Below are 12,370 nucleotides of genomic sequence, written 5' to 3' on the forward strand. Positions count from 1 at the left end.
TTTTATTATTTCAGGGACCTGCCGGACCACCGGTTAGTATCATTCTAAATACCTTTTATTTATTCATTCATACAAATGATTGCAACACGTTGATATCCCGTTCTTTAACAATTTGGGATCGTAATATTGATTGATTTTTTTGTTTTTCAATTGTAGGGTCCTCCAGCAACAATAGAAGTAAGTATATTCCTTTTTATGTGATTACACGACTCGATGCTGTGAAATATTTCTAGTTCGGATAAGTCACACAATCCTCTGTCTCGTCCCTAGCCAGTCTTTCAATAATCGCAAAAAATCGTTCTCAAAATATTTATCTTTCACTCTAGTATATTTACGAAGTGAAACGATGCGAAAAGTCGTTGCTTTCGGTTCATTTGTTAGAATTGTCGAGAAGGAGACCGTGAACGAGTCAAGGAAACTGCTGACGTAATTGAACCCCAAACTCGTAGATGACCTTTTCTTCGAATGGGGCGAATCGATGTGCCTAAGGATCTTCACATGAACGCTATGTGTATAGAATATATTTCTACCTTGTGGAATTATGCTAATTAAGGGTCATTTGCATTTGTACTCTTAGAATCTACAACAGCTGGTGGAGATGGGATTACTGGATGCTACGAGGCAGATGATGAGGGACGAGGCAGAACGACGACGAAGGGCGGCAGGTGACGAAAACGATCTACCTCCAGAGTACACCGATGGATTGGAAGAAATCTTTGGATCATTGGAGGCACTTAAGATTGAAATAGAACAAATGAAAAGACCAATAGGTACGCGGTTCAACCCTGCGAGGACGTGTAAAGATCTTTACATGTGTCACGAAGACTTTCCAGATGGTATGTATTGAGTTAGTTCGTCTTTTTTCAACACAATTTGATTGCAACAAATCATACTGTTCCAACAGTATGCAACTATAATTGTCAAATATTTTTAAATCAGGTATTCTCGGGAGCAAACATCCGGGCATTTTCACCGCCTGGTGACCACAACGAGTGAAAACAACAGTCGGAAACTTTCAAAACAGTCAAAAACTTTGGGCTAATTGTAACAAGACTACTTCTACATTTTTAATATGTATCACTTCTTGAAATCTTTTCAGATACCAATCGAAGCCTTTATCAGACCCTGCACTTTTGGGGGCATTTGCAATAATCATCGCCACCTATTCTGCTTTCAATAGTGATAATGTCGAAATAATTTTTTAATAGTAATAATTTTCCAAGCAACCACTGTACGTTTTTGTTAACGAAGTTTCGCGGTATTATAATTAAAAAAAAGGCCAGCGCACTTCCCATTCCATGATAACTGCATCTCGCCCATTATTGCGCACATCCTCGTGCGAGCCCTGTTACCAAGCAATAGTGGACAGCGTGTAGTCCTTTATGTCCGAAATAGTAAGACGAGTTTCGAGGGCACTGTGCTTCGTGTTCGTCATATAACTCGTATGTACTTGTACTATCGTGATTATCTTATAATGTTTTGAACGCAGTAAATTGAACACAATGAACAAGCTGCAGTAAATATGACTGACCGAGTTATCTATGACATACGTTTCAGGCATGTACTGGATAGATCCTAATCAAGGGTGCAGCAAAGACGCTATTGAGGTATTTTGTAATTTCACCGCAGGAGGTGAAACCTGCGTACAGCCTGACGAGAGCACTGGAAAGGTAAGAATTGATGGGATTTAGTTTCTGGGATCCATACTTCACGTCAATATCACAGTCTGAAAAGCGTTGACGTACTTCTTCGGATTACTTCCTTCTGTGTGGTTTAATCTGTGTGAACAGTTATTAATCTAACGTGTGATGCTGACGTCACTGGTTTCTTTTGTTATTTGTTTCTAGATTGACTCTGCTCTATGCATTTAACTCACGGCACGAGGCGCTGATTAAGGATGAAACGCACACCTTAAAACGCACTGTTTAAATGATATGTTTCGCGATGAACATCAAATACATGTATATATTATGCATATCATCTCGTATAGAGAGGAAGCTGGCTATCATGCAGAGTTCATGAATTATAATCTTGTCAATTTCGTTAACGGCTTGGTGGATCTGTGCATTTAAATATGTCTACGCTGCGTTTGATCACATGTTTTATGTTTTGAACCACGTGACTACTGAGCTTTGTTATACTGAATCAGTAAACACCTGTTCATATATCATGTGACATAGTATGATATTACAATTCATTTTCCACATGGATAAAGAAAAAAAACTATTGAATAAAAATAAACAAAATAAAATGTGATGAGGAAAAAACTAAATATGTCATTTCATCTAAATGGTGTGTCTTAATCGTATGTGTTTGAGGTGCTTTTAATGGGCAGTCTACCGGGTTAAAATAAATCTTTTTATGGGTGGTCGCTTAAATCACACGTATGACCGCTTTTACAGTAAAATACGGTGGTCTACTTCTACTCTGTCTCCGAGTATTACCCGTCAGTGAATGCTAGAATATTTTGCATGTCTACATCTCATCTTCATGTCACTTTTTTTTGCATTTTCTTTTCATCTCTTCTCAGTAATGATTGAAATCTCGTTTTTTTTTTATTTTTAAATATTATTGTTATTATTTATCTATATTTGGAATATTACCACCAGTCAACTTTTTATCTACAGCTCGTGGCAGGCTCCTTCGATGAATCCATACTAGATGATGTGAACGCCTCGGTAGTACACTTTAAGCTGATTTCTTTTGGTCATTTCTCATTTCCGCTAACTTTATTAATCCCCCTTCCTACCAACAACAAATTACGTCTTCTGCATTCATACTGCACACCCTAGTACTAAAACACTGACAAGCTAGCGCAAACATTTACATATACCAACCCAATCAACTCGAGAATGCTTTTATTTTTATTTCAACAACCAAATAGTTTTTTCCAATACCATATTGCCATATGATTATTTTAAACTAAACAATTAACACCTATACCCTGCAAACACATGTAACATAACCACATGGTGATTGAAACATCATATACCTTATAAATCACCGAATCCAAGTCCAATGCGACTCATGTGTCATGCTATTTGATTAACTAATACAAACATCTCTAAATACTTGATTTATGATATCACGCATCATACTGACACTCGTAATGTTGCCAACTAACAACATAACCAGCCAATACGACATGAAATCTATAACTGAAATCTATGCCTGCCGGATGTGGTTTTGTTATTTGTTTCTACTTCAGAAAAGCACTCATTACTCGCCTGTATTTTCTCTTGTTTTCAGTTCCTAGTTTCCTACTTTTGCTAGTTCTTACGGCTCACTGTATTTCTCACCCACTCTCACTCCACTTAGATATGCCTGCGAAATATTTCACGAAAAAAAAGCTTTTCACTTTTCAGCTATCGCCGAACTGTATGTGTGATTTATTGAGTGGTCGATTGATTACTTATTGAGTGGTCGATTGATTGATTGATTGATCGATTAATTGATTGGATAATTGGGTGATCGATTGATTGCGTTCTTCAAATGCACGACAAACATGAAAACAAAATATAAATATACAATCAATCAATCAATCAATCAATATTTGTTGAAATGTAATTATATTCAATACAATTAAAAAACAAATACTAACCAATAGAGAAAGACACTAGGAGTTTCAAGCTTTGTAATATATGTGTGTGAAGAAGAATATTTATTTTAGCAGATACAAATAATAATTGCATGGACTTCCATCCCATTTTTGGCAGAGGCTACGTCACTTATGACGTGTATGTGTTCCATTGTTTAAAGCAGAACCTTTATTATTCTCTGTATAATGCACACATGTTGTTACCAATAATGAAGACAGTTTGTCAATCAAACCCACATAATTGTGAAACTATGCAAGTTGCCAAGCAACTGGTTTCCATTTCTGCAATGTTGACGCTTGTTTTGTTGTGTTTTTTGGCTCAATAGGTGACTCCTAGAGGTTATCGAAAGGCACGCCCTGGAGATTGGTTCAGTGAGTTTAAACAAGGAGATCTGGTAAGCATGTATTTGTATACATCATTATGTTTTTGCACGGTTGTCGACTTTGTCACCCTGAAAACCATAAACTTGACAGGATTTGTCGATTTATGTTCAAATTTGATACAAACAATATATATGTTGAGATAAATGTCCATTGTGATTTGTTTCGTGTTCAAATCCAAAATGACCAAATGTCAGTCATCTTGTTGTATCGTTGACAATTTGTTCTCTTCAAATTATACACGTTAGAAAAATGTCCATGTAAATTTCACGATCGGATCAAAGATGGCTGACTGCCTGAAATATTGCTGTTCGACTATAATACTATCTCTGTACATGAGCCCGAACAAAAGAAATTCAGTTTGGATACAAAAATGCATGAAAAGCATATCCTGTTTAATTTCTGACCATACATTTCGATTTTGGAAGAGTAATTTAATAGATCTAGTTTCTGTTCATACTAGACTAGCCATGTATTCACTCTTAATTATTAACTAAGCTTTTGGTCCGTCAGTTTATTTTTGGGATTAATAACATTTCCCCCTAAATACATGTGTATGTGTCATTAATAATGACTTGTTCAGTCGAGAGGCTGCTTGTTATTTGTTAAATCCTGGAAGTATTAAATGATGCATTGAATCACGCCACGTGGTTTAGTGGCGTACTGTGTATCCAGTGATTATTTGGGGGGCATGTGTTGTTGGTAGTACCTAACATATTTTCCCTGGATCAGACTGTTACAACGTGGTTTATTATTGCTTTTGTTCCAGATTAGCTACTCTAATGTCGGTGTAGTGCAGATGACATTCCTACGGCTACTGAGTGCTTCCGCTAAACAGAATTTCACATATACATGCCACCACTCAGTGGGTTGGTACGACCAAGCATCTGACAACTATGACAAAGCTGTCAAGCTGATGGGTGCTAACGAGGAAGAGTTTGCGTACGATTCCAATTACCTTCCTACTGTCATAAAAGATGGATGCAAGGTATGTTCATAAGCAAAAAAACGGTCACGTTATCGTTATCCGCTGTTATGGCAATTATATGTGACTACTGGAGTACTGTTCAATTACAGGCACACAAAAGTTCATTATACTTAAAGCGGGGGAGTCGTCACCTGCGCATGCGTCAGATTGCCATAGCTTGTCATTGTTTACAAACAAGCGTCTCCCAATGAGCATTTGCGTTTTAGCGTGTGTTGTTATCGTCGTTTGGGACTCAATTCCCGCGCGTGCGCAGGTGACGACCCTCCCGCTTTAACAAAAGAGTCGTACTCGAGATAGCGGCTAAGGCCTCGCTGGCGCATGCGAGATCACGTTACAATACGCTTGTCATACATGCGGGTCCGTGGGTTCTACTTTGTCTGCATGAACTGTTTTTGACGTATTGGTCAGTAATTTACGTCATAATTACATGTAACAGTGTACAACAAGGCACAATGACTATATTGAATCATGCGTTCCGGACACGCGTTGTTGCGTACATCGACACGCTATGTTGTCCTCGGCTGTAGATAAACAACGATACTATTCTATATGAACGCGATTCCTCGCGCGGACAGTACACATGAATTTAATTTTGTGTTCGGATTCCAATATGTAAGCTCATTTTATTTGTATGAGTGATACAAATGAATTAATGTTACGCTGTATTAATGTATAAAGCAGCTTGATGTGTGGTGACTTCATACTTATAATATTTTTACATTGTACTTGCACTTCACGCTGTGGTCATTCTGCAGTAGCAATTGAAACGCAATAATTGGTAGAAACTGTTCGTATTTGTTATACTGCCCTCAACTTCATTATACAGCGAGTCACGTAGCGGCAAAAAAAAAAAAAAACCTAGTCTAGTTTGATTGCAAACGTATTTGATTTGAATTCAAATATAATTCGAAAATACGAAACATTTGTTGAATTAAATCATTACTTATTTTACTTTCATTACAGAGCGCACCTAAGAGAAGCAGCACCGTATTTGAGATAGAAACAACGAAACTGCACCAGCTCCCAATTATTGATTTTATGCCCGGGGATTTCGGAAAGCCTGATCAGCGATTTGGTTATGAAGCTGGGCCTATCTGTTTTAACTAAACCAAAATATTCCTTAAATCTTTCTAACATAATATTTTACACATACCTAACATATTTGTATATATGCTGATCACGTGTTCATCCATCACGTTCTTATCACGTGCCCAGCATCGGTGTGTGTATATTCTATTGCATACATGTATGCAGGTTTCCAGTTCTATTTCTATTTCCTGCATTTTTTTGTCGTTGAGTACTTTTCTAACAGTTAGATAAAGAGAGAGGTTTAATATGCAAATTTCACTTAATGTGTTTATAAGAGGATGATTTCAATTGGTGCTACAGTGTCACGTGACCACGAGTTCTCGTTAAGAATTCGATGGCCGGCAGTGTTTTTTATAGTGTTTTTTTTTTATTTTATAACAATTAGATACCTCGTAGTAACTATAGGCATTTTATAAATAATATCTGAGTTTCGTTGTAATACAATCTGGTGCCAGAGATAGTCGATGAGTTACCCGCTGAAATATTGTAGTTCCAATCCAGTTTTTCACTGAAATAAAGGCAATTTACGTCTGGTGCCACATTTTACTTAACTTTAATGTTTTAAAAATACTCGCCATTTTCATGGTGATTAAGGTGCTACATTTTGGAAAAAATATCCCAGGGGCAACCCCCTTTTATAGAATAGATTCCGTTAATATATAGTATTTTCGCAAATCGCCAACAGGGTCAAACTGAAATTTAGTGTTGCCAATGCAGACCTCAAGGCAACATAGTACCTCATACCTACACCAGACAGGTTACGTTTTTATTCATTTTGGGGTTACAGATTTTTTGTTTTGCTTCATTATTTTTTGGGCCTTTTTGAAAAAAATATATATATTGTATTTCCTGAAATTATATCTTACAACAATGTTACTGTCATATATAACAAACTGTATTTTCATTTAGTGAAGTTCTTGTATCAGAGTGTTTGTTGGCGTTTTCATGTATCATGGATTTGCGTGGGCATTTATGTGAAGGCCGAAGTACTGGCCACTTTCAAATAAAAAAAAACGTGTTCAACTGTCACATGTAGTCATAGGGTAAACTACAAATCAGACCACGTGCAGTCGCAACAGACGGACATTACGTACAACAATGCAATGTAAGTGTTGTTCATCAATATCATTTCATTGTCGCATGCTTTATAGTCGTTATTTTATGCAAAGTAGTTCCATGATTCCGTATGTCGACACCACGAGTCGTCTACCCGTTTCAACAGTTGAACACGTTGCTTGTATTACTTTTAATTGATTTGTATCAACTTTTTGTTGCTTTTGAAGAATTGTGTACTAGTTCTGCAAATAAATTCTCCTTTTTTTTGTCATGAATATAATATTATTAAGAAAGTCAACTTTTAATAAAAACTGATTGACATTTACTCACACCAAAGGCGACTGACTGTTCAAGCTACAGTGGATATGTCCTGTGTATATATACAAACCGTTTGTATAAGCAATTGAATATTTCGTCATTCTTGTATATGTTATACATATTCGCATTGGTTTTGTTTTTCATTGCCACATCGGGCTTTAAAATACCATATGTGTTCGGATTAGTTCAGTCAGGTTTACAATTACTTAAATCACCCTACGTGTTCGGATTGTTTTGGTTAGGGTTACAGTTACTTTAAATTACCATACGTGTTCGAATTGGTTTAGTCAGGTTTATAGCTACTTTAAATTACCATACGTGTTCGAATTGGTTTAGTCAGGTTTATAGTTACTTTAAATCACCATACGTGTTCGAATTGGTTTAGTCAGGTTTATAGTTACTTTAATTCACCATACGTGTTCGGATTAGTTCAGTCAGGTTTATAGTTACTTTAAATCACCATACGTGTTCGGATTAGTTCAGTCAGGTTTACAGTTACTTTAAATTACCATACGTGTTCGAATTGGTTTAGTCGTGTTTATAGTTACTTTAAATCACCATACGTGTTCGAATTGGTTTAGTCAGGTTTATAGTTACTTTAATTCACCATACGTGTTCGGATTAGTTCAGTCATGTTTACAGTTACTTTAAATTACCATACGTGTTCGGATTAGTTCAGTCAGGTTTACAGTTACTTTAATTCACCATACGTGTTCGGATTAGTTCAGTTAGGTTTACAGTTACTTTAAATTACCATACGTGTTCGAATTGGTTTAGTCAGGTTTACAGTTACTTTAAATCACCATACGTGTTCGGATTGGTTTAGTCAGGTTTACAGTTACTTTAAATCACCATACGTGTTCGGATTGGTTTAGTCAGGTGTATAGTTACTTTAAATCACCATACGTGTTCGGATTAGTTTATTCAGGTTTACAGTTACTTTAAATTACCATACGTGTTCGGATTAGTTCAGTCAGGTTTACAGTTACTTTAAATTACCATACGTGTTCGAATTGGTTTAGTCGGGTTTATAGTTACTTTAATTCACCATACGTGTTCGGATTAGTTCAGTCAGGTTTACAGTTACTTTAAATTACCATACGTGTTCGGACTGGTTTAGCCAGGTTTACAGTTACTTTAAATCACCATATGTGTTCGGATTAGTTTAGTCAGGTTTACAGTTACTTTAAATCACCATACGTGTCCGGATTGGTTTGGTCAGGTTTACAGTTACTTTTTATCACCATACGTGTCCGGATTGGTTTGGTCAGGTTTATAGTTACTTTAAATCACCATACGTGTTCGGATTAGTTTTGTCAGGTTTACAGTTACTTTAAATTACCATACGTGTCCGGATTGGTTTAGTCAGGTTTACAGTTACTTTAAATTACCATACGTGTCCGGATTGGTTTAGTCAGGTTTACAGTTACTTTAAATTACCATACGTGTCCGGATTGGTTTAGTCAGGTTCACAGTTACTTTAAATCACCCATCCGTGCAGGCCATCTCCTCTCGCGCATGTGTTCCCTTCCCGCGTTTTTGCGTCCCACTATAGTATTATATACTATAGTATTAAGTACATCATTATGGAAATCATCATTTATCTGGGAATGAACTCTACGTGAAATTGTTACGATATATTAATCGAATTTGTACTCTAAACAAAGGTCATAGTTACATTTACATGCCGTCATAACATTTGGTAGTATTCCATCCAATACAACTCCGCGTCGAACCCATGTAACCGGGGCAACGCGAATGTCGTAATCTCGTCAATGTAATCTCGACAAAGCTAAGGCATAAAATGGGTCCCTTCATTAGAAATACAGTGATTTCATTGGGATTATTTGGGTTCAAACAGTCCTTGATAAAAAAAAAAAAAATGGAACATGTATAACATATATGAGGTTGGTTGATCATTCAATGATATTCCCAATTGATAGCTTACCCTTCCCCCTCCACTCAAACGCATACACCTCCCTCACTCTGAAACGTCGGATACTTGAAACACGCTTCCTCGATATCATAATATTCGCCTTGACCATGGGTAGATGGCAGTATCTGGTACATGTTTCTTATATTGTGCTTGTTAGTAAAATAAATAATAGCATGTGTTGAAAAAGTTCACTGAATGCAGGTGTCCAGAAGCTCGTTCTGTTCGACATGAGACTTATATATCGCATAGTGCTTCAGCATAACATACGAAGGCGCGTGCGTGGTACCATGATGTAGCAACTTCAGCTCACGTGATAGTTCAATCACAGTCAGCTGGCGTGCGAGAACCAATCACATAAATTAATTTATTCGATATTTGAATTACAGGACTATCTGAACCAATCAACACAAACGCTAGCCTCTCTAGAGGGCGCTATTCACCTTCAGCCCTGGGATAAAGGTCAAATACGTCGCCATCTTGAGTGGCTACCCAAACGCGTATTTGTTAAATGCACGATGTAATGGCTTCCCTACGCAGTAATCAGTATTACCAGGGGTCTTGCCCCCGCTGAATGTGCCTGTAATGGTTTATATTGTGAACTCTTAAATCATGGAGGATTAATAGAATAGATAGAATCGTTCTGAGATTTTGAGCATGGCGTCCCCCTCATCGTTTTTCTGTTTTTTCCGATCTTCAAAGATCTAAATGACATACACATCAATAAAAGCACTCAACTTTAGTTGATACTACAGGTGCGATAATTATTACAGTATGAAGGAACGCACAGGAGATGCATATGAATACTAATTATCATCATAAGCGGGATTGACTCAAATCAACATGCCGTCGGTTAAAGGGCGGTAGTCGTCGCGCCACGCATGCGCGAGATATATGGGTCTCATATAAACAAAGATGACTTTGATTAGGTAATTATTAGGTGATTAGAAGGTATCAAAGGATTCGCCGGCAGTAATCAGTGCAAGTCGCGCCCAGGTCAAACCTCATACTTTTGAAGAGCGCTTTGGATTTGGGAAATGCAAACATTAATATTTGATATATATATATATTAAAGGACGGTGGTCGTGTCGCGCAGCGCGTGTTCGAATTTCATGTAAATAAACAATGTATTTTACATGCGTTGTATACGTCGCTATGAGTCCCATATCGAACAGGACGCGGCACGACGACTGACGTCCTTTAATTAATAATATGTTTGCTGCATATAAAGCGATTAAGCCTCCGTCGAATATTGTTGTTACACCTCAACTGTTCACATTTGTTTTTTTTTGGTTTTTGTTTTTTTGAAAAGGTGGAGAATCAATAACAGGTTGTATTCTCAGAATATTCACAAATTGTTACTATCATTTCTTTTTTTAGTGATTATTATTTCCAAAGATTAATCAAGGATTTCTTTGTAATTTCAGATCTCCATTCATTAAAATATGGTTACTTACAAAGGTAAACCCAAGGAAGACTTCTTTGTATAATTACGTTGTTCTGTGGCTAGATATGTAATACCTATCATCAATATGATTCAAGTTCAAGTAATAGGCCTATTGTGTGACGACTGATTTCTGTATCAGTAAAACCTGAATTTTGACCTAAGCGTAGTTTTGGTGATATGTGGAATTTCATACGGAGAATATTTTTAATACACAATAGTTACAGTATCAATATGGGAAGTGACGTAACAATCTGGTCTTGTTGGATGTTCATTTCATCTTTTATTTGTATAGTTAAATATATATTATACATGGTACAGGCGTACGATTTTTCAGCTAATTTGTTTTTCTTCTACCCTCCACGCATCGTTGAAACTCATAATTTGCTGGCACGCCAAAGCGTTTAGTGATGTAACCGAACTACTTGAGTTGTTTTCTCCGACTTGTAATGATACCAAGGAGCTCATTATTCTGGTCCATTTCCCTCTCGATTTTTCTCCGAAGCTACATTAGTTACATGTGTTGCATAACGAATGTACGCCTTCGGTCGTCGTCTTGTTGCAATTAGATACAGTCGAGGTCTTTTAATTCTGCATCATGAAGCTAGCTGTGATGACGTCACCGTATACGTATTGTAATTATGGTCTAGTCTGTAGTGCCTCTGAAATGTGGGACTTCTGCAACATTCACAGTCTAAACTGAATTCGTAACAAATAATCTAGAATCGATTAAGAAGTCAATAATGATCGACTATTGGCTTAGAACGGAAATAGTGTAATTTTTTTCGAACGTTAACGGTCTTCGAATCAGCGGTTTACAGAGTATCGATTGAAGGGTCTTTGAAATGATCAATTATTCAACAAGATGGACGCGGTCAATCAATTCACTTTTATAACACGACTGACTATCCAATGAGCTTTCGACAATTTTTGTTTCCATTATAAACGTTGACTGTGTCATGTTCTTATTGGAAAAAAACACTCCACAATTTGTAAAACTCGTAGTATAAATAAGATAAGCAATCGCCATTTGACGTTTACTGCTGGTGTGACGAGGGCAAATTCTCAACATTTCCCGCATGTATCCGCACGTAAACAAAGACATTTCACACAATAATCGCCCCAAATTCCAAGTAAAACTGAACAAACAAATAAACAGTTTTCATTTGTCTGAAGCGAGAAATATTGATTATTATGGAGCCATCTTGTTATATTGAATAAAGTCTACCATTTACAACTACACAAGTATTTCTATATTCTAGCAACTATTGCATATATTCAACTTCCAATACTTAAACCAAAATGTCCGCTCTACTCGTGCTACTTCTTCCCTCACTTAGCTCGACGTATCAGTTCTGTACAATACATTAAACGGACTACTAGTATTTACTAAGTCATAAACAACGCATCGCGTGACACATCTTTTAAACGAATAAACACTTGCACTTGTTTATCTATTAGTATTCCAACACGACAGTCGCTGATTGGCTGAGAAAACAGACAAATCACCTACCTGCAACCTACGTGTAATTATCCACGCCGACACTTACACTATCGCTGATG

At 36.9% G+C, this 12,370-nt stretch overlaps 1 protein-coding gene across 2 annotated transcripts in view; it reads left to right on the forward strand.

Moving 5' to 3' along the window:
* The window catches only part of LOC100371816 (uncharacterized), a 79,436-nt gene extending 72,044 nt beyond the window's left edge, over positions 1 to 7,392 (forward strand). The window contains exons 54-61 of one of the 2 annotated variants that reach the window (XM_085491801.1): positions 15 to 32; positions 157 to 177; positions 578 to 836; positions 1,558 to 1,670; positions 2,628 to 2,678; positions 3,925 to 3,993; positions 4,749 to 4,967; positions 5,931 to 7,392. In XM_085491801.1, coding sequence (XP_085347927.1) covers positions 15 to 32; positions 157 to 177; positions 578 to 836; positions 1,558 to 1,670; positions 2,628 to 2,678; positions 3,925 to 3,993; positions 4,749 to 4,967; positions 5,931 to 6,074 — 894 coding nt within the window. In that variant the 3' untranslated portion in view covers positions 6,075 to 7,392. The remainder of the gene's footprint in view (positions 1 to 14; positions 33 to 156; positions 178 to 577; positions 837 to 1,557; positions 1,671 to 2,627; positions 2,679 to 3,924; positions 3,994 to 4,748; positions 4,968 to 5,930) is intronic. The other variant, XM_085491802.1, reaches the window with a different exon arrangement.
* Positions 7,393 to 12,370: the final 4,978 nt, after the last annotated feature.

Source organism: Saccoglossus kowalevskii, chromosome 17 (genome assembly GCF_978046115.1).
Source record: "Saccoglossus kowalevskii chromosome 17, keSacKowa6.1, whole genome shotgun sequence".
NCBI lineage: Eukaryota > Metazoa > Hemichordata > Enteropneusta > Harrimaniidae > Saccoglossus > Saccoglossus kowalevskii.